Here is a 22,492-nt window from a genome sequence, read left to right as displayed (position 1 = left end):
AGACAGGCGGGAGCTGCAGCTCCTGCACTTCTGGCTCTTCCTGGCCATCTCCCTGGCTGCCCTCCTGGCCAACGGCCTCATCCTCAGCGCCGTAGCCTGTGACCACCACCTGCACACCCCCATGGGCTTCTTCCTGCTCCACCTCTCCCTCACAGACCTGGGCTGCATCTGCACCACTGTCCCCAAAGCCATGCACAATTCCCTCTGGGGCACCACAACCATTTCCTACTACGGATGTGCTGCACAGGTCTTTTTCTTTGACTACTTCATCTCAGCAGAGTATTCCCTCCTCACCATCATGTGCTACGACCGCTACGTTGCCATCTGCAAACCCCTGCACTACGGGACCCTCCTGGGCAGCAGAGCTTGTGCCCACATGGCAGCAGCTGCCTGGGCCACTGCATTTCTCTATTCTCTGCTGCACACAGCCAATACATTTTCCCTGCCCCTGTGCCAAGGTAATGCCCTGGGGCAGTTCTTCTGTGAAATCCCTGGCATCCTCAAGCTCTCCTGCTCACACTCTTACATCAGGGAACTCTGGCTTCTCTTGTTTTCCATCTCTTTAGTATTTGCTTGTTTTGTTTTCATTGTTTTCTCCTATGTGCAGATCTTTAGGGCTGTGCTGAGGATCCCCTCTCAGCAGGGACGGCACAAAGCCTTTTCCATGTGCCTCCCTCACCTGGCTGTGGTCTCCCTGTTTGTCAGCACTGGCACATTTGCCTACCTGAAGCCCCCCTCCATCTCCTCCTCATCCCTGGATCTGGTGGTGTCAGTTCTGTACTCAGTGGTACCTCCAGCACTGAATCCTCTCATCTACAGCCTGAGGAACCAGGAGCTCAAGGATGCCCTGAGAAAAATGCTGACTGGATGCTTTTCAGGAGCATTTACATGCCAGGTTTCTGGTGTGTAGCATTCAGAATGGGACTCCTTAATGGTCAGCCTTCCTACTCAGGTTTTTCATGGAGGTCATTGGATTCTTCTGGCAATAATTTTCTGTGCAATTAAATATTATTATACATCTGCCTTCTAATTTAGTGTCTACCCATTGAATTTGACCCAGAGATGTAAAAATGATGAATTGTGCTCTCTGAGCATTTAAACAAAATAAAGGACCCTGCAGTGCCTTCTTTGTCCAAGACCCTTCTTCTCAGATGTTCCTAAAGGACAGCACACTGCAGGACAGAGTCTATTTGCAAACGGGAAGGGGACAATAATCCCAGCCCAGCAGCACTGCCAGGGAGCAGCAGTGCTTGGTCTTTGCAGAACTGCTCTCTTGCCACTTCCACACTGTCCTCCTGAGCCCCTTTCTCCCTGTAAGGCCTGAGTGCTCTCTGAGCACAGTCCTTTGGGCTGGAAGCCCTTGGAGCACAGGCAGGGACAGGCCCTGGGAACTTGTGAAGCAGAGCTGGGCTCCCTTCCAGCATCTCCAGGATGCTGTGGCATCTTCTGAGGGCAGGGCATGGACTGGGTCACTTCTTCTGTGACCTTGCTGCAGGGCTGGAACTCTCCTGCAGTGTCACCATAACACTCCTGCTCTCTGCTTTCCAGGTTCCATTTTCAGATCCAGTCTTCCCCTCCTGTTCCCAGGGACATCCTGGGAGTGCTTCAGAGCTGCCATCCTGGGGCAGCTCCTGCCCAGCGTGGGCAGGCACAAGGTCTCTCCAGCTGCTCCTCTCCCCTCCCCACCCCAGTGCCACTGTTTTCTACATCCTCCTCATCCTTGCCCAGCACAGCCCTCCTGGCACAGTTGGACATAGCCCTTGTTCTACCCCCTCCTCAGGCACCTGCCCAACCCCCTCAGCTCCAGCCTGATGGCCGGAAACCTTCAGGGCAGGGAGGCACCGGGGAAAATGCTGAGGAAACCTTTCAGCTGCACTCAAATCCAATTGGAGGGGTTGGCCTCGAGGAAGAAATCCCTTCTCATTCTCCAGAACCACCAGGACAACCTGTGTTGTGTCCTGGGAACTCCTCTGGAAATGTGGGATAATAGAAAAGGTTTTGGTGTCAGGGATATTGAGAAGGCTGGGCAGTGTCACTGGGAGACCTCTCCCAAATACTTGGAAAGACCAGAGCCATCCCAGAACTTCCTGGGGCCTTGGCAAAGGCAGACATGGAAGCAGTCTGCAAACAGGGCAGCAAGGAAGGTTGGCAGAGTTCCAGACTGCTCAGGCTCAGCAGGGAAAGGGGATAGGGCAAGTCCTCCTGCAGCCATTGCCAGGCATGGGAAGGACAAGGCAGGGATTGCAGAACCCCTGTGGGAGGGAATAGAAGATGTTGTGTACCCAGACTTTATCAAGGCCCTTGACGTGGTGTCCTGTGGTCTCCTTATGGCCAGACTGGTGAGAGCTGGACTGAAGAAGTGGAAGATGTGGTGGGTGGGAAGTTGCTGAATGCAGAGTGTCAAATAAAATCCATGGTACAAAGTCCTCTTGGTAGCAACTTCCTGATGAAATCCCTCAGTGACCAGCCCTTGAACACCACTATAGAACATCTTTATTATCTCTTTGTACATTGGGACAAAATGTATTTTCAAGTCTTTTGTGGTTGATGCCAAATTTCAGGGAGCCCTTGAGCAACCTGTCCTGGTTTAAAGACACATATTGGGGTGGGAACTCCAATAAAATGAATTCACTCCCCTTTTATTCCCTACCAATAGAGGGAGACAAAATACAAGGAGGTATAAGTGAAAAAATAACAGTTGACTGACAAGAAATATAGCAGCAAAACCAGCAATACCAACAGAACTATTCAAAGCAACAGCAGAGCGAGAAATTGCCTCCTCTCTCCCCCCTTGCCCCAACTCCCTTTTGTAAACAGATGAAAACAGGGATCAACATGTGCCTCCCTTCCCCCTTTTCCTCCTGAATGAACAAAGAACAAAAAAACAAACCAGGGGAAAAGAGTGGGCAAAGCAAAATGTGGGAAACTCTCTGGTCTGAGATCAGCTGTGCTGCCCAAGAACACGCTGACTCCAGAGGTGTCCAAGCGGGGCAGAGCCGGCGACTCCGGTCCGTGCGGCGGCGGGGGGGAGGCAGCGGCTCTGCTTGATTCCATGGAGTTCTGGGCAGGCACAGTGGTCCCTTGGTTCCAGGAGGTTCTGAGATGTCTCAGGGATACTTTTGTTTAAAAGAGACCCTGCATGTCACAGTGGTCCCTTGGTTCCATGAGATTCCACAGTGTCCCTGCATTCCTTTGGTTCCATGAGGCTCTGCAGTGTCACGGTGCCACTTGATTCCGTGACATTACAAAGAATCAGAATGGCCCCTTGATTTAAGGCCAACTGCACATGGGGCTGCCTTGGGGGGAGTGTGGGCACCCAGACAAGGGAGTTGTCACCCCCCTGGACTCAGCCCTGGGGTCACCACATCTGGACTGGTCTGTCTGGGTGTGGGGTTCTCATTCTGCAAGAATGAAGAAAAACTGGAGAGAGTCTAGAGGAGACCTGACAGGATGGAGCTTTTCTTGGTGCTGGAAAGAAAAAGAAACCCCTAAAGTGCAGCTTGGAAGGTTCAGACTGAAGGTGGGGAAAAAGGAATGTTACTCAAAGGGGAACCTTATGGTGCCAGAGGTCACTAAGAGGGTGATTTCATGGCTTTGTGTTCCAGGGAACAGCCAGAGCTGGTGCAGAGACATCAGGGAGGGTCTAGAAATGCTGCTGGGAGGGGGTGGGAAAGCAGGAGGGGTGTGTGCAGCCTGCAAGGCCAGAGCAGCAGCAGGGCCAGGGCAGGACAGCCTGCAGGAGAGATGGCCAAGGGCTCTGGCAGGGCTGCAAGGCCCAAAGGCACCCAGGCCTTTGTCCCCTTGCCTCTGGCAGCTGCCTCTGCCACTCAGGCCACCACAAGACACTTGCCTGGCAGGTTCTGCCCTTGGGTTCTGCCTCGCCCCTCCCTCAGGAGCCTGGCAGGGGTTGCCCAGTTTTGGGTCTTTGTTGTTCCTCCCCCTCCCATCCCAGTGCCCCCCAAACAGCCCTGAGCCAGCCGGGAGGGACAGGATCTGCTGGGCCAGGGCCTGGGGCTCAGCCCTTGGCCTTTGTGCTCCACAAAACCAAGGCAGGCTTTGCTCAGCATTGCAGGGGCCTGCCCAGAGCCTTTGTCTGCCTGCACTCCTGGCCTCCAAGGAGCTGCTCCAAGGAGTCCCTGGGGAGGCTTTGGCAGTGCCTGCCCTCAGTGGGGCCCAGCAATGCTTCAAGGCACTTGCACTTTGGCTTCTGACTTCTTGAGCAGCTGCTTCAATCTTCTCTCAGCACCTCAGGATCATGGGCTGGGCTGCAAACACACTGTGGGGCTCATTAAAATCCAGAAATCCCTCAGGATCTCTTTGTCTTCCTTTAATTGTCTTCAAGGTAATTTCAAAACAAGTCTTCAAAGTTTGTACTTTTTTTGTTTTAATTCAATTATGGATATTTTTAAGTTCAGAGAAGAGGTGATAGAGGTGTTCTCCAAGTGATCTTGATGCTGAGTGTCTCCTCAGGAGATCCACACTGACCCTGTCTGATCAACCTTGCTCCTCACTCCCCAACCTCACCAGTTCTGACATGGCCCATCTTGGACTGACAGCTGATGCAACTCCAAACACACCGTAGGGCCCATTAAAACACTGAAAAACAAATTATTTACCTTCCTTTAATTGTCTTCATGTCTTCAAGACATAAACAACTAATTAGAGTTGTTTTGTAGTTTAGCTAAAGAGGAAAATTTTAAAGTGGACGCCACGAAAAATATATATTTTTTTATGAAAGGGAATGATTTACACAGAGCCTTGGGATGCAAGAGGGTCAGGGTGAAAAGGATTTGGATCCAAAGATAAGGGGGCAAAAGAGATTAGTAGCATTTAATTATTCACCAATTGAAAAATTATCAAGTGATTCAATAGCATTTGCTACAATTTTAACAGTGACTGAATTAGAGATTCAGAATAACAACATTCACACCACAGTCAATTCACACCCACACCCAGGCAGAGATGTGTGGACACATCAAGAGCTGGGTGTGGAAAGGTCCCTCTCCCAAATTCTCCTTGTTGTCAGGGAAGCACTCCCCCAAATCCCTTTGTGTTTCCCACCAGACAAGGGTCCCAGCTGGAGGAGTGTTTGTGGAGGGGGATCAGAATTGTCCTGGACATCAGCGAGGGTTTTTGGAGTGTTGCAAACTGGAGGGTTCCCGAGCTGGGAGAGGCTGCCAGAGGTGTCCCAGTGAGAGGGAGGTGCTGGGGAGCTGCCAGGGCCTCCCTCAGCCCCGCTGGTTGTGGGCTCCCAAGGGGACTGGCTTTAGTTATCTGCTGAATTTCCATCCTGGTGTCAGGAATGACTGGAGTTTCCAAACTATTTGGGAATTGTATCCAAAGTGTTCCATTTGGGCTGCGATACAGGCAGGGAATGTTCCAAGGCTTTCATGGGATGACTGATTATCCTGTGTTCCCCAACTGTTCCACTCCAGATTGTTCCTACCTTTATGATCCAGGAGCACCTGGTCCACTCCAGGGACACTTCCCCACACCCTGGTCCAGTCCAGGGGCTCTTCATTGCTCAGCTGGTTTGGTCAAGGCTTGTCAGGAGTTCCTGAGATCATACCTATAAGAAGGATGGGCACAGACTTAGTTCTAAGAAGACAAGTGATAATGGTTTTCAACTAAAAAAGAGCAGATTTGAACTAGATAGAAGGAAGAAATTTTTTACACTGAAGGTGATGAAACACTGGCACAGGTTGCCCAGAGAGGTCATAGATGCCCCAGCCTTGGAAACATTCAAGGCCAGGTTAGAAAGGGCTCTGAGCAATCTGATCTAGTTGAACGTAAACCTGTTCACTGTGGAGGGTTGGACTAGATGTCTTATAAAGGTCTCATCTGATTCAAACTATTTCGGATTCTATAGTTCTTTCCTACAGAGCCAAGGCTGACAGGGATCACACAGGTTTCAGACCCAGCTGAGCATCCCCTTTGATGGCCCAGCTGGCAGCTCTGCTAAAAAGCTGCTGCAAAGAACCTCCAGACCTAAAGGAGCTTTTGTGCTGGGCTGAGCTGTGGCTCTCAGGGCTGGGGGTTAGCTTTTGGCTGCCAAGTGCCCACCAAGGCTCTCTCACTCCTTCTTCTTCTCCACTCCCCTTGGTGCCTGCAGGGTTGTTTCTCCCCCATCTCTCTCACTCCTCTCTGGGTTACAGCACCCTGGATTTTATCCTTTCTCCAAAGGGTTATCACAGAGGTGCCTCTGGAATTGCTTTTTGGCTCAGCTTTGGGCACTGGCTGATCTATTTTGGAGCCACCTGAAACTGGCTCTCTCTGACACAGAGTCAACTCCTGATCTCCTCTTCCCTAAGGGAAACCTGCAGCCCCCTCCCTGCTCCACAGGGTCATTCAAGTGCCCAGGAATACAGGAGGTCATTGATCCCATTATTCCTCAGGCTGGTCAAACAAGAATTTGTCCTCTTCCTGTCCCTGACTGCAGGTTCTTTCTGTCAGAGCAGAGCTGGGCTGGACCTCAGCCGTGCTTTGCTCCAGAGCCTGCTGGGGTGGGGGCAGATGGCAATGGGAGAGGTGGGTTTGACTGGATGAGCCTTGTGGGTCCCTTCCACCTCAGCATATTCTGTCATTCTGTGTTTGTTTCACTTTGGTTTGGTTGGGTTTGGTCTTTTTGCCCCCCTTTTGAATTGCTTTTCCTATGACCCATGAGTTTTTTCTTCATTGTCTTGGGCCTTGCTGGGCACCTGATGGCAGGACAAGTTTATCCAACTCACTCATCTTGACCACATTTTTTGTCCAAGTCACCATTAACTAGACGAGGTTTCTCACAGACTCGCTGCAACTTGGCATCATCCACAAAGGAGTGGAAAGTGCATTTCATCCCATCATCCAGAGACATAATAAAGATGTTCCATAGGAACGGTCAAGGGCTGGTCCCTGATGGATGTCACCTGGGAATTGCTGCCAAGAGGAATTTGTGCCATGACTTTTGACCCTCATCAGTCATTCAACTTCCCACTAACCACATGTTTCACTTGTCCAGTCCAGCTGTCACCAGTCTGGCTCTAAGGAGACCACAGGAGACAATGTCAAGAGCCTTGAAACAGTCTGGGCACACAACATCCCCTTCTTTTCCCTCCCACAGGGGTTCTGCAATCCCTGCCTTATCCTTCCCATGCCTGGCAATGGCTGCAGGAGGACTTGCCCTATCCCCTTCCCTGCTGAGCCTGAGCAGTCTGTAACTCTGCCAACCCTCCTTGCTGCCCTGTTTGCAGACTGCTTCCATGTCTGCCTTTGCCAAGGCCCCAGGAAGCTCTGGGCTGGCTCTGGCCTTTCCAAGGGTTTGGGAGAGGTCTCCCAGTGACACTGCCCAGCCTTCTCAATATCCCTGACTCCAAAACCTCTTCTATTGTCCCACAGGTCCAGTCTAGTGCTCAGGACACAACACACATTCTCATGGTTCTGTAGGAGAAAATTAGATATGATTTCATTAGAGAGGTCAACAGGTGGAGCAGCCCAGTCTGGTCTGGCCCCACAGCAGTGCCCAGCCCAGGGTGCTGCAGAGCTCTGGGCACTCCCCCCACAACCCCAGCCCCTCTGAAGGGCACAGCAGCTCCTGGGGCACAGAGAGGAGTCACAGCCCATGGTCACAGGAGTGACACACAGCAGGGACTGAGCTGTCAGAGCACTCAGGCCTTGGGCAAGGAGCAGAAAGGAGAGGGAGGCAGTGGAAAAACAGCATCTCTGAAAAGGCCAAGAGCTGCTGCTCCCTGGCAGTGCTCCTGTACCAGGACTCTTTAGCCCTTCTCCTCTGCACACAGGCACTGCCCTCCAGCTTCAGGGAAGTTGTTGGAGGGAGAATCTGGAAAAAAGAATTCAAGTCCTTTATTCTACTCAGAGACTGTGATTCCTCATGTACAGAATAACAAAATCAGGATGTTTGACAAAGAAGTTGCTGCAGGAAATTTTACTTTGTTTAAATGCACACAGAGAATGATCCCTCATTTACACAATTGTGGGTCAAAACAAAGAATTAGAGAGTGAATTAGGTATGAGATGGAGAATAAATTTCTGTGTTAACAACATTAAAAGAGGAAAAAATCTAGGAAATGGCCCCCACCACCACTCTCAAAAGCTTTAGAAAGCAGGCTGGGCCAGTAAAGGGTTACACAATGAGTGTTGTGCAGAAGAAAAAAGGCAGGTTGTTACTCTTGAAAAGTATCCAGTCATCATTTTCCTCAGGGCATCCTTGAGCTCCTGGTTCCTGAGGCTGTAGATGAGGGGGTTCAGTGCTGGAGGTAATACTGAGTACAGAACTGCCACCACCAGGTCCAGGGATGGGGAGGAGATGGAGTGGGGCTTCAGGTCAGAAAATGTGGCAGTGCTGACAAACAGGGAGAGCACGGCCAGGTGAGGGAGGCACGTGGAAAAGGCTTTGTGCTGTCCCTGCTGAGAGGGGATCCTCAGCACAGCCCTGAAGATCTGCACATAGGAGAAAACAATGAAAATGAAACAACCAAACACTAAACAGACACTAACCACAATGAGCCATATTTCCCTGAGGTACCCTGAGTGTGAGCAGGAGAGCTTGAGGATGTGTGGGATTTCACAGAAGAACTGGCCCAGGGCATTGCCCTGGCACAGGGGTAGGGAAAATGTATTGGCTGTGTGCAGCAGAGTATGGAGAAACCCAGTGGCCCAGGCAGCTGCTGCCATGTAGGCACAAGCTCTGCTGCCCAGGAGGGTCCCGTAGTGCAGGGGTTTGCAGATGGCAACGTAGCGGTCGTAGCACATGATGGTGAGGAGGGAAAACTCTGCTGAGATGAAGAAATAAAAGAAAAGGACCTGTGCAGCACATCCTGTGTAGGAGATGGTTGTGTTGTCCCAGAGGGAATTGTGCATGGCTTTGGGGATAGTGGTGCAGATGCAGCCCAGGTCTGTGAGGGAGAGGTTGAGCAGGAAGAAGCCCATGGGGGTGCGCAGGTGGTGGTCACAGGCTACGGCGCTGAGGATGAGGCCGTTGGCCAGGAGGGCAGCCAGGGAGATGGCCAGGAAGAGCCAGAAGTGCAGGAGCTGCAGCTCCCGCCTGTCTGCGAATGCCAGGAGGAGGAACTGGGTGAGGGAGCTGCTGTTGGACATTTGCTGCCTCTGGGTGTTTGTTTCCAACACAGAGGAGAAGACAGTAAGAGGCCAGTTAGTGTGGACTTATCTAAACAAAGTCAAAGCTGTATTCTACAGACATTCCCCATGTCACACCCAGACAGCCTTTTGATTTCCTAGGAGATCTTCCTTCAACTCCAGTGCTGGGTCCCTACTCAACAGCATTTTCTCTGTTTTAGCATCACTGTGCTTCTGTACAGGCATTTCACATAACAAGGAGATGTTTAGGGACAGGTTTCCAACCTGGAGGGGAATTCAGAGCCTGGAAGGAAACCTCAGGGAGACAGCCAAGTGTCCTTATGATGGCATTTGATTTAAGCAGACTCAGCTCCTTCCCCAGCACCACAGGCTGCACTGGTAGGGGTCATATTCCGTTTGCAGGTGCAAAAAGGACATCTCAGACTAGTCCTGATGGGTCTAGCAGAGGTGATGCTGGTGCTGCCCACAGGCAGAGCAGTGGCTGAAAGCACATTAGGAAGCTCAGACAGACCTACTGAGCACTCACAGTTCAGATGTCTCAGGGACTTGTCAAAATTAATACTTTCTTAATTATTCCTCCCATTCCTCAAGAGTTGGAAACTGGAAACACAATCTCAGGAAATTTCTTTAACCTTATAAAAATCTTTGTCTTGGAAATATTCTGAGAGGGAGCTGGAGCTCTGAGCATGTCCTCCTCCTCTGCACTCCAGATGCTCTCAGAGTTGCACTTAGAGAATCTGTAGTTGTTGGGCAGTGCCAGCTTTCCCAGATGCCTCCAAAAGCTGCAGTCCCATTGCCCTGCATGACCAGACTTCCTGTTCCAAGATCTGTTAAAAATTCTCCCCCAGTGAGGTCTCAGCATCATTCTACATCTGACAGCCTTTAACTTCTCTCTGTCTCACTCCCCTGCCCTGGATGCTGCAGGCAGTGCCCTCAGCCCTGCTGGGCTGTGCAGAGGAGCTGCTCACCAGCAGAGCTGTCTCTTTGAAGCTCTTCTTGCTTGCCAGGAGCTCCCTGTGTGCCAGGAGCCCAGCCCAGCTCAGCAGCACAGCAACAGCCCCAGGTATTTCATGACCCTCAGGGGGTTTGGTGTTGTTTACATGAGACTCAGTCCCTGAGAGGAAGTTCAAACAACTTCTCAAGAAGTCAAAGTGAGATTGAAACACTAAAGTTTCCTTTAGTGCTAATGAGTCTCACTGAGGGACACAACTGAGAAAGTGTCCCCAGGTTCCAGTTAGAGCAAAAAACTGCAGACAGTGATGACAAGGATGGACAAACAAGGGAAAGGTAACTGTGATGATAAGGGAACCTGAATGTCTTTCATTATTCCAAAGGCCAAGCTCTGACCCCCAGCCCCTGGGAAGGCAGATCCTGTCCCTGCCTCATTCCTCAGGGCTCTTCCTGGGGCACTGGGATGTGGGATGTGCAATGCCAAGGGCAGGACCATGGGGTGGCACCTGCCAGGCTGCTGAGCAGGGACAAGGAGGCCATGAGGCCCCAGGGCTGCAAGGGCCACTCCCCTCCTCCTGGCATCAGGGGCACAGACAGCAGCCCTGGCCAAAGGCCTGCAGAAGGTGGCTGTGTCAGGGCCTTTCAGCTTCTCCCCATCCCTGTCTCCTCTCCAGCCCAGGCTGTCCTACGGTGTCCATGCCCTGCCCCTTTCCCTGCAGGCTGTCGTCATCCCCCCGGCTGCCCCACCTGGCTGGCACCTTCCTGCACTGACAGCTCTGCGTCCTCCCTGGCTCTTCCTGCGCACACAAAGCCTTGGGCTCATCCAGACTCCTTCTTGGTGACATATTGCACCACAACACTGACCTTGGAGGGAAATTTCTGACTTCTGTCACCAGTCTAGGCCACCCCAGCTGCCCTTGGTGGCACTAGTTCTTTCTTAGGCTGTTTTCTGACAGGAAGAAAAGCTCCACCAGCTCTCACACCCCCCTTCCAGACCTCTCAGGCTGCTCCTCTACTGTCCTCAATCTTCACACCCCTGACCCCTGAGTCCTCAGCCTCTATATAAGGGTCATGTGCTTGAGGCCCCAAATTCCCTCCTGGGACATCTCTGGGACCTCTCCAAGGTTTTGGAAGATGACAATAGAGTGCTCTTATCCCAGGAAACACAGAGGGACACTTTTTTCCAAGGGTTGTCTTGGCAGAATGAGGCACAATATCTTTAAACATTCTGGCACAAGGGAGCTCTGAGCTCTGGGTACGGAGGGAGGTCCAAGTGCCAACCACTGGAGTGGGAGCTACAAATCATCAGGGCTTGTGTTCTTTGGAGGGCCAGACACTGGTGAGAGTGGGGTGTGTGTGCACATGGAAGGACTTGAAGGGCACAATGAACTGTCTCAAAACACTGTCAAAGCAGGAAAATCCCATAAGGCACCACAACACACAAGCACTGGTGGCAAACAGGAAGGCCTTTAATTCCAAGGCCTAAAGGGAGGTGAAGCTTTGGAAGTAGCCCCCAGGACAGAATTGCACTGTGCAGAGTGTGGGAAAGAGCAGACAGACCCAAGAGGAAGCCAGGGCTGGTAAGGCAGGTCTGGGGAACCCATCCAGACAAAGATTCCCACCTGCAGACTGGAAGCACACCGGGCAAAACTCCCACCGTGGCAAGCTGTGGAAAAGGAAGCAAGTCCTTGTAGACGTGCCAGCCCAAACTGTGGGAACAGCATCTACCCCCCTGAATACCCAGGGCTTGGGCTGTATAAAAGTGATAGCCCAGAAGCACAACTTGGGGACCCTCCACTGAGCAGAGCAGGGTGAAGGACCGGTGGGAGCCTCAGGGATCTCCATGGTGTGATACATTTACTTCATCTCTGTCTCTCTCTCACTGGCTTCCTACCACCCCCTTCTTCTCTCTTTCTATTTCTTTCTCTTTCTCTCCCTCCTATTTACTGTTAAATCAAACCTGGACTGCTGACTTTGGCACATGGTCTCCTTTGCAGCTGAATTTAGGCAGAGGTGTCTTTTAATAATGGGAACCTGAGAGTATCCATGAGGTTTTACAGTGTGGGAATGGCCACTGGATTCCATGAGGTTCCACAGAGTCACAGGGTCCATTTGGCTTCGTAAGGCTCTGCAGTGTGATAATGGACCCTTGATTCCATGAGTTTGCAAAATGTCTCAGGACTCCTTTGGTTCTAGGAGGCCCCACATATCACAGTGGGCCCTTGGTTCCATGAGATTCCACAGTGTCCCAGGAATCCTTTGGTTCCATGAGCCCTGTAGGGTCAAAATGGCCCGTTTGTTCCATGAGGTTCCACAATGTCACAAGGATTCCTTTGCTTCCAGGGGACGCTGCAGTGTGACAATGGCCCCTTGATCCCATGAGGTTCCACAGTGCCAATATGGGTCCTTGATTTCTTGAGGTCCACAGTGTCCCGGGGTCCTTTTGTTTCCATGATGCTCTGCAGTGTCACAGTGGCCCCTTGAGTCCATGAGGTTATGAAAAGTCTCAGGGTTCCTTTGGTTCCATGAGGCCCTGCAGTGTCACAATGGCCTAGTAATTCCATGTGGTTCCACACTGTCCCACGGTTCCTTTGGTCCCATGAGTCCCTGAGGTTCCTCAGTGTCACAATGGCCCCTGATTCTATGAGGTCCCAAATGTCTCAGGGCTCCCTTAGTTCCAAGAGGGCCTTCATGGCACAATGAACCCTTGGTTCCATGAGGTTCCACAGTGTCCCAGGGTTCTTTGACTCCAGAAGGCCCTACAGTGTCACAATGGCCCCTTTACTCCAGGAGGTTCCACAGTGTCCTTGCTGGAACACACAGGGCTGTAATGTTGTCAGCCCTGCAGAGCTGCCTCCAGCTCTGGGCTCCAGCACAGGAAGGACATGGACCTGTTGGAGTGAGTCCAGAGGAGAACACCAAAGGGATCAGAGGGATGGAGCAGCTCTGCTGTGAGGAAAGGCTGAGAGAATTGGGATTGTTAAGGCTGGAAAAGAGAAGGCTTTGGGGTGACCTAATTGTGGCCTTCCAGTGCCTGAAGGGAGCCAACAAGAAAGATGGAGAGAGACTTTGGAGAAGGGCCTGGAGTGACAGGACAAGGGGAATGGCTTCACACTGAGAAAGGGAAGGGTTAGATGGGATATTAAGAGGAATTTCTGGACTGTGATGGTAGTGAGATCCTGGCACAGGTTGCTCAGAGAAGTTCTGGCTGCCCCATCCCTGGAAGTGTTCACGGCCAGGTTGGATGGGGCTGTGAGCTCTGAGTCTAGTGGAAGGTGTCCCTGCCCATGGCAGGGGGTTGGACTGAGATGCTCTTTAAGGTCCCTTCCAACCCAAACCATTCCATGATTCTGTGACTGGTGGGGGATGTGGTGGTCAGAGCTGACGGGCACAGAGACCCCAAAATGATGGGATTTTCCTTTCTGAATGAAGGAAGGAGGGGGCAGCAGAACTGAAACCTTGGACTGCTGGTGGTCTGACTTCAGCTCTGCAGAGGGATCTGGACAGGCTGGATCAATAAGGTCAAGTGTCAGGGCCTGCCCTTGGGTCCCAACAACCCCCTGGAACGCTCCAGACTGGGGGCAGAGGGGCTGGAGAGCTGCTCAGCAGGAAGGGACTTGGGGGTGGGTGGGGGGACTCTCTGCAATGACCTGAAAGGAGGTTTTAGTGGGGTGGGGGTTGGTCTCTTCTGCAAAGCCTTTAGTGACAGGAAGAGAGGAAACGGCCTCAAATTGCTTTGGGCAAGGTTCATATTAGATATTCAAAAACCCTTTTTCCACTGAGAGAGTGCTCAGGCATCGGAACAAGTAGCCCAGGGAGGTGGTGCAGTCTCTGGAAGCATTCAGGTGGCATCTGGATGTAGCGCTTTGGGATGGGGTTTAGGGGTGATTCTGGTGGTGCTGGGTTGACAGTTGGACTAGAAGATCTGGAAGGTCTCTTCCAACCTTGATGATTCTGTGATTCTCTGACCTGTCATCCCTGTTTGCAGGTTTGTGCTCTAACAAGACCCTGGGGATGTTTTCTCTGTTGGGTCCACAGAGATTGTGTTGTGTGAGCTTTTTTCCTCTACGATCAAAACAAAGAATAATTAATGCTAAATCCAGCAGATGGCTTTCAAGTTCTAACTTGGTCCAGTTTGTCCAACTGTGTCCAAACAGGTGAAGAAAATCTGGAACTTTAGAAGGGTTAGTTTTTTACCTCATTAGCAGGATATCCAGGGGTGCACCAAGTGCCTTCCAGTGAGGAGCACAAGAGACCAGTAGACAGTGACAATATTGTTCTAATGTTAATCTCACTGGAGCACAGAGTGAGATCACATCTGAGTTATGTTTCTTTAATCAGTGATTGGGAATAAAGAGAAAAAGCCATCTGCTGGATTTAGCAATAATTACTCCTTGTTTTGATCTTAGGGAAAAAGGCTCACACAACACAATCTCTGAATGCTCCTTTGAACTTACCCACAGTGTGTTCACAAAGACACAGAGCAAGGCTTTTAGCTTTTGCTGCTACCCTCAGTTCCAGCATAGAAAGAAATGTCTCTGTGCAATAACAGCAATTGCCTTACCATGTTACTGAACTACATTCAGTTTATCTGGTCTCAAACAAATACTCCATATTTTCTCCTTGTTTTATTTTCAAGGGCATGGGTATGGGTATTTAGGTGACTGCCTTCACTGGTATAGGATAATCTTATATTTACACTGATAAAATACCACATGTACTTCATGGGATACTGCAAGCTTTTTACAATCCTGATGGCATGTCTTTACAGAGCAAGAGTGAACATTTTGAGATGATTCCTTAATAAATGAGTTGCAGTTCTATTGTTTTTTGAATGTTAAGCACCACATCCTAAATGCAGGAACACGTTCAAGGTCAATGTCCTATTTTAGACCTTTTCAGCAGCTGTGATATTGAGATAATCACACTTAAAATATTCTTCTAGAAAGAGTAAATTAGCCCTTTTCACTAGAAGGATTCTTATGATCAAAAACAAACCTGAAAGAGAACCAATTCAGATTTCTTTTTTTGTTTGTTGGTTGGGTTTTTTTTCAACAATGCAATAAATTGCTGTCCATAACGGGGATGGCTTTTCTACCCAAGAATTTAAAAGAAAACCCCAAAGTTCACTTTATTCTGCACTTATATTACTTTTGGGGTTTTGGGGTTTTTTTGAGGCCTCACTTATGTAAAAATACCTTCCTTAAAATGCGTTCATGATTTCTGTAAGAACCAAACCATTCCTGCTGACATACCATTCTATCACCAATACTGCAGGGAAATGTAATATCCCACGAAAGCAGAAGGGAAAGAAGAAAACTGAGCATCAGCAGCTCTTCCTAAGCAAGATTGGGGGTTTAGCTCCATCTAACTGAGGGATGAGTTGTGTCCCTCAGTGGGTCTCTTCCCACTCCCCCACCAGCCCTTCTACCCGACTGCAAGCTCAAAGTTCTAAAAAGAGAAGAAGAAGCTGGAGTGTCAATATTTCCCCAGTGCAAACCCCAATAATCTTTGCTGGGAGCTGACAGGAATTGCTGTTCCACTGCCCTGGGGTATCCTGGCTTGAGGCGAGAGCGCAGCCCCGCCCAGAGCCCCCAACCCCTCTGAGAGCTTTTGTAGGGTCTGTTTGTCCATGTCCCTGTGGCAGAGGCTGCCCCGACACCTGCCCTGGAGCTGGTCCAGCTGCTGGACCAAACAAGGCATTGTCCAGCCTGCCTTCCCCCAGCCCCGACCGCCCCAGCCCATCTTCCATCGCTCTGCTTCCTTTTCCTGCCCCTGCTCCCCCTCCGCTCCCTTCCCTCGGGCATTTTTATTAGGAATGTTCTTGCTGTTCTCACTGTCCCAGCATGAGCTGATCCCCAGGGGAGCCTGTGGAATGTAACCCCTCAAGCACTAAATTCCTTCCCCTGAGCCAAAGACACGGGTTTGTTGTTGCTGCCCCTCCCGCCGAGCACCAGCTCCATCTCCTGCTCCTGCCCAGCGGCTTTGCAGAAATCCAGGGCTGGGTGTGGATTGAAGGCTGTGGCAAGGGACAGGATAAAGTTGCTTGGCTTCCACCCTTGGTGTGTCAGTGTTTGTGACCTGGGAAATCCTCACAAACCTGGAACAATGGCAGATTATCTGTTGTGGCAGGATATGTAGCTGGAGATTGTTTTGATCTGAGTATAAATCTTCCTTGAAAGTACAACTGATAGAAAACAATGTAAAAAAAAAGGGAAATGGAAATAATAGGAAAAAAAACAAAATTAAAAAAAAAAGAGAGAAAAAAGAGAAAAAGGAAAAAAAAGAGGAAAAAAAAGGAAAGAAAAAAGGAAAAATGAGAAAAAAAGAAAGAAAAAAGAGAAAAAAAATAAAAAAGAGAGAGAAAAAAGGGAAGAAAAGAAAGAAGAAAGAAAAAAGAAAGAAAAGAGAGAAAGAAAAAAGAGAAAATAAAAGAAGACAGAAAAACTAAAACCCAACAAGTCCGATCCTCCCCCGCCGCAGGGACTACAACTCCCACAATGCCCCGCGCAGGCGGGGGGCGGGCAGGGGCCGTGGCCGCGCGCTGATTGGCTGCGGGGCGGGTCTGTAAAGGCGGAGGGCGCGCGGAGCGAGCGCCATTGGCCTCGTGGTCGGGAGTGAGGAGGACTCGCCTGCGGCCGCTGCACTTCGCTGGGTGAGTTGGCGGGGGGGCGGCGAGAGCGGGGTCTGGGGATCCCCTCGGGGGGTGCGGGGAGCGCGGGTGTGGGTGGAAAGGCTGGAGGGCTCGGGAGGGTTTAGCGGGGGGGTTCGGGGGTTCCCGGGGACGTTTTGAGGGGTCCCTGAAGGGACTCAGGGGGGAGGTTGAAGGTCCCTGAAGAGTGCTGGGGGGCTCTGATGGGGGTTTTATTTTCTGAGAAGATTTGGGGTGTCCCAGGTGGGCTTTGGGGCTTTCTGGGGAGGTTTGGGGTTCCTGGGAGGCTTTGCAGGGACCTTGAGGCAGTTTTGGGGTCTCTGGGGGGGTTTAAGGTGTCCCAGACGGTTTGGAGGGCCCGTGGGGGGGATTGGGGGTCCCTGAATGGGCTTGGGGAGTCTCAGGTGGGTTTTGCGGGTCACTGAGAGGGTTTGGGGGGTGCTGGGGAGGGATGAGATCTCTGAGGGGATTTGAAGGGACCTGGAGAAGGTTTTGATGGGTCGAAGGGGGATTTCAGAGGTTTTGAAAGGATTTTACAGGGTCCCCTAAAGCCGAGCAATGGGGTTCAAGGGGTCCCCTAGCCCCCAGGGGAGGGGTCCTAGGGATGCCCCCCAAAATCCAGAGGGGGAGATGTACCACAGCCGGGTAAGGGGATTCCAGTGCCCCCAGTATATCCCAGTGACCTCCCAGTTACCCTCAGTATGGCCCAGTAACCCCCTCAGTGACCAGCCAGTGTGTCCCAGTGACCTTCCACTGCCCCCCAGTATGGCCCAGTGATCCTGCAGTGAGCACCCAGTAACCCCCAGTATGGCCCAGTAACCTGCCAGTGTCCCCCCATGTGTCCTGGTATCCCCCAGTAACTCCCCAGTGCCCCCCAGTGTGCCCCAGTTCCCCCCCAGTCCCTCCCAGTGCCCTCTCAGAGGGCCCCTGAGAGCCTGGTGAGGGGGGGCACGGAGAAGGGGAAGCCTGGACAGTGGGGACCCCTGGGATCCCCTAGGACAACAAAGTGGAGAACCTGGAGAGGGGGAATTTCTGTGAATGCAGTATCCCGAAGGCGAGAATCAGAGGAGAAGGGAGCCTTGGGACCCCCAACACTCCCAGCATCTCTAGGTAGAACCCCCAGCATCCTAGACAGGAGAGACTCTCTGAACCCTAAAGGGGGGAAACCAGAAAAGGGGAAATCTTAGGAGAATTTTTTTGGGCTCATCTTCATATTTTAGAGTATTTTTTAGGTGAATCTCAACTTTTTTCAGTTTAGGGGGGCAGGAGTCTTCTCACTCTTTCTTATAGACTTTTGCCTGAATGTTGATGATTTGGGTTTTTCTGGGCTAAATCTTGGTGTTTTGGAGGTTTTTATGGACACAGGATGCCCAGTGAGTTCTAGAGATGGACTTGGGCAGGAGGAACCCCCAAGCCAACGCGCTCAGCCCTTGTTTTCCCCCCATCAGGATTTGTCCTTCCCAAAGCTTGGGCGGATGGAGGAGGAGGCTGCGAGGAAGAGGAAGATGCCTTGGGCCCCCCAGGCAGGTGAGGAGGAAGTCAGTGTCCCTTTGGGCGGGTGTTGTGCTGGCTCTGTCAGCCCAGCATGGCCCCGGCTGCAGGACAACCCCGCTGGCGCCGCCGTCCTGCCGGGGCCGGAGTTGGGGGGATGTCCTTGGCCTTCCCTGTGGGCCGGAGGCAAATCCCCTGCCTGTCCTTCTTGCTTCCTGCCCCAGGCCCCGAGCTGAGGAGGGAGAGCCCGGAGGACAAATCCCCCCGTGAGACCCTGGTGGGAGAGGCCGTTTTGAAGGGCTCCCCGGCGCAGGAAGGCAGCGGGGAGGAAAAGGGCCGGAGATCCCCCCGCAGGAGGGGCTCCAAAGCCATCCCAGGGTGCTCTGAGGAGGAAAGAGCCAGCCTGTGCCGGGAAGGCGGCCGGAGCTTGAGGGGGAGCTCTGAGCTGATGGTCCTTGAGCAGCCTCCCAGCAGGGAGAAACCCTTTAAGTGCTTGGAATGTGGAAAGAGCTTCAGGCAGAGCTCCTATCTGATCCGACACCAGCACATTCACAGTGGGAAACGGCCCTACACGTGTGGGGAATGTGGGAAGAGGTTTCAGACCAGCTGGAATCTCCTCGTGCATGAGCGAACGCACACGGATGAGAGGCCCTTCCGCTGCACCGACTGCGGGAAGGGCTTCAAGCAGAACTCCCACCTTGTCACCCACTGGCGCATCCACACTGGGGAGAGGCCCTACAAGTGTGGGGAGTGTGGGAAGAGCTTCTCCCATAGCTCTCACTTGACCAAACACCAACGGATCCACCGGGGTAATAGAAGCCCTGTGAGTGCCCCAACTGTGGGAAGAGCTTCAGCCACTGCTTCCACCCCAAACTTACCCCCTTATGGGGAGGCAACCCCTGGAGTTCAAGGACTGTCAGTCCATCCCTTTCGACCAGAAATGGCCAGTCCCCTTTCCCAGGGGCAGCTTCTTCCAACAGGACCCTTCTTGGGGGGAGTGTGGAGATTCCTACCTTGGGTGGGGACCCCCCAATGTCAGTGCTGGAGGTTGAGAGCAGAGATCTCCCCACCAGCGTTGATCTGGGGGAGTTCCATCCATCTCTAATTAAGAATTATTGCTTTTGTTTCAACTTTAGTAGAATTGCTTCAACAATTGCTTTAGTGTAGAGCACTGTCCTATCTTATCCTGTACTCCTGTTAGTTTTAGTGTTTCTGTTGTGCAGGAAATAATTCTGATGAAGATCTTTTGTCTGATCATTTGTAACCCTAAATAACTCATTTCTATCAATAAATCTGATTTGCCATCATTAAAACCTGGGGGACAAAAGTGTTTCAGTCACACCTCTCTATTTCCTCTAAATTTAAAATGTTGGCAAGATTCAAGGCTGAGATTGGATCCAGCAGCCCCCAGCACCCCACAGGAAGTTGGGAGCTCAGGAGAACCACTCCCTTTCCCAAAACCTGGTGCCAAAGACCCCCATGGGACCGCTGAACCCACCAGACCACCCTCCCTTTTCCACCCTTCTCCCTCTTCCTTCCACTTTTCCATGGTCCCCTCAATCCCCAGACCAACCAGGATCACTTTTGGGGTCCCAACCCCCACTTTTTCCCCCCCTCCCACCTCTTCCACATCATCCCCCCACTCCCCAGCCCCCTCATGCTCAGTTTGGGGTTCCCACCCTCACCTTCCACCATTCTTCTGACCTCTCCCACCCCTCTCCCATCATCCCCCAAACCTCAGTGCCCCTCCCCCTCCATTTTTTTGAGGTCCCACTCCCCTCCCACTCGGTTTGGGGTCCCACCACCCCTTCTGTCCCCTCTGACCCCCCTTTTTCCACTGACCTCCCCCTTCCCACCACCCGCTCACCCAAGAGCTCCTCGCCCACAGCCGGGGGGGCTCCCAGCACCACCAGTGCTCAGAGAAATCCTCCAGAAAAGGGGTTGGGTGGGGTCCTGGGTGGGCTTTGAGTGTTTTTGGGGGTCCTTGAGGGGCTGTGGGGAGGTTTTAGGGGGGTCCCAGCACCTTTTGGGGTGAGCTGGGTGCCTGTTGAGGGGCAGGTGCCCTCCCAAATGTCATTTTATTGTAGAATTCTTTCAACAGAAGAACCTAACTTGTCACATAAATAATGTTGACTCTAATTACAGTGCTGAAAAGTCCAGTTGATTTACACAGAATGAAAAGTAAAAACAAAACAAAAAAAACCCAAGCATGAATACCCTTGAGATCATATAAAAATGGCATACTTCATCTAAATTGTGTCCTTTTCTGCTTAAAATTGAAATTGGTCTAAAATAGGTTAATGTGATTTTAGGTAGTAATTTTAAATAATAATCTACAGCTACATTTCACATTACACATTTTCCCCATGTTTATATATTCTTCTTTTTTTTTGGAAGTATAAGTAAGCTGCAGTTTTGCAGCAGGAAATCTCCTCTACCACAGAGCTCTTTCAAGAGATCTTAAGCACAGCCTGGATCTCATGCTAAGGCTGAGGTTTTGGAAAGACATCTCCTATCACATCACATCCTCCTCTGTGACATCACAGCTCTCCTATGAAATCACAGCTCTCCTTTGACATCACATCCTCCTCTGTGACATCGCATGTCTCCTATGACAAAACATTCTCCTCTGTGACATCACATCTCCCCGTGACATCACATCCTCCTCTGTGACATCACATCCTCCCTGTGACATCACATCCTCCTCTGTGACATCACATCCTCCCTGTGACATCACAGCTCTCCTGATGCCTTCAAATCTTCAGCAAAAACCACTATTCAAACTACGAGCACTGCTCTTCTGTTCCCACTGAGCCAGTTGGAGGCAGCTGTGATTTCATAAAGCAGCAACAATGGGCCCAAACCCATGGTGTCCTTCAGATGCGCCACGTCCTGAGCAGACTGAGTCCTGCTTGTCCTGCCCTGCTGCCTGCAAGACAACTTCCCCCTCGGCACACCCCCAGCCCCAGCCTTGTTTGGGAAGCTGAACTCTGGCTGAGGCTTTCCCCAGGAGAAGCCTCATTTGTCTCTCCTCAGGGCAGTCCCCCCAGCACCCAGCCAGGACAGGGCACAGAATGAGTGGCCCCAGCTCTGCCTCCCCAGGGGTGTCCAGGCATCCCACGAGGTGTCTGCTGTTGCTGCATCACCACCTCCCCTCACCAGAATGGATTTGGAAGGCTTTCCAAGCACAGGGAGCCAGAGGGGACCAGAGGGAAACCTCAGGGCTCCCAGAGGGACTAGAGGACAAACAGGGAGTCTGGGTCACTGCCCCCATGGCAGAGGATGGGACTCCACTGTCCCTCTCTTGCACCAGTAGCATGTTTCCATCTTTTCTGCCCTGGGGAAAAAGTATCCTTTGACTTGGAAGAGCTGATGAGCATCATCTTGTGATGCCCTGGGAGGGGATTAGTTTTGACAGAATCACCTACAGGAAAGTTTGGAGACCTCCCTCAGTGTGCCCTGTGCCGGTGCTGAGCACATGGAGGGAAACACACCAGGAGTCAGACGGCCCTGCCCAGAAGAACTGACTGCCTGAAGGAAGTTCTTGCATTTTCTCTTTTTTAAAACCCAGTTCTTTCCTCAATATTGCCTCTGGCATGAGTGGCTGAGAAGGGATAAAACAGGAAAGAAGCCAAGCCATCAGGGAAAGAGCCAGATGATGAAAGGTTGTTAGCTGCTGAGAATTTCTTTGGGAAGAAGTAGACTGTTAACTTGAGATAGAAATTTGCAATATACCGTGGAACCTTATTCAAAGTCCAGCTGGAAAATACCTTAGTGTTAAGAGTGTGAAATAAATCCTAAAGTGTCATCAACTATGTCATTTTCTCTTTATTCCCAATCACTAATTAAAGAAACGTAACTCAGAAGTGATCTCACTCTGTGCTCCAGTGACATTAACATTAGAACAAGATTGTCACTGTCTACTGGTCTCTTGTGCTCCTCACTGGCAGGCACTTGGTGCACCCCTGGATATCCTGCTAATGAGGTAAAAAACTAACCCTTCTAAAGTTCCAGATTTTCCTCACCTGTTTGGACACAGTTGGACAAACTGGACCAAGTTATGACTTGAAAACCACCTGCTGGATTTAGCATTAATTACTCCTTGTTTTGATCATAGAGGAAAAAACCTCACACAGCACAATCTCTGTGGGCCCAACAGAGAAAACATCCCCAGGATCCTGTTAGAGCACAAACCTGCAAACAGGGATGACAGGTCAGAGAGTCACAGAATCATCAAGGTTGGAAGAGACCTTCCAGATCTTCTAGTCCAACTGTCAACCCAGCACCACCAGAATCACCCCTAAA

The 22,492-nt window shown here is 51.3% G+C and overlaps 1 protein-coding gene and 1 pseudogene across 1 annotated transcript; both read right to left on the bottom strand.

The window, feature by feature from the left end:
* LOC127462745 (zinc finger protein 883-like) overlaps positions 1-22,492 on the bottom strand; it is a 161,807-nt pseudogene that overhangs the window by 78,357 nt on the left and 60,958 nt on the right.
* On the bottom strand, positions 7,946-9,093 carry LOC127462746 (olfactory receptor 14A16-like). The gene has a single exon (XM_051771628.1). The coding sequence runs from the start codon at positions 9,091-9,093 to the stop codon at positions 8,092-8,094; it is 1,002 nt and encodes a 333-aa protein (XP_051627588.1). The 3' UTR covers positions 7,946-8,091.

The sequence above is a fragment of the Manacus candei genome, unplaced genomic scaffold (assembly GCF_025592945.1).
Source record: "Manacus candei isolate 608988 ecotype Guabito, Panama unplaced genomic scaffold, ASM2559294v1 h1tg000138l, whole genome shotgun sequence".
NCBI lineage: Eukaryota > Metazoa > Chordata > Aves > Passeriformes > Pipridae > Manacus > Manacus candei.
The sequence above is the reverse complement of the archived record's forward strand: the minus strand, read 5'-3'. Positions and strand labels throughout refer to the sequence as shown.

What these genes read in the sequence shown, in the direction of transcription:
- LOC127462746 (XM_051771628.1), bottom strand. Translation starts at nt 9,093, where the DNA reads ATGTCCAACAGCAGCTCCCTCACCCAGTTCCTCCTCCTGGCATTCGCA.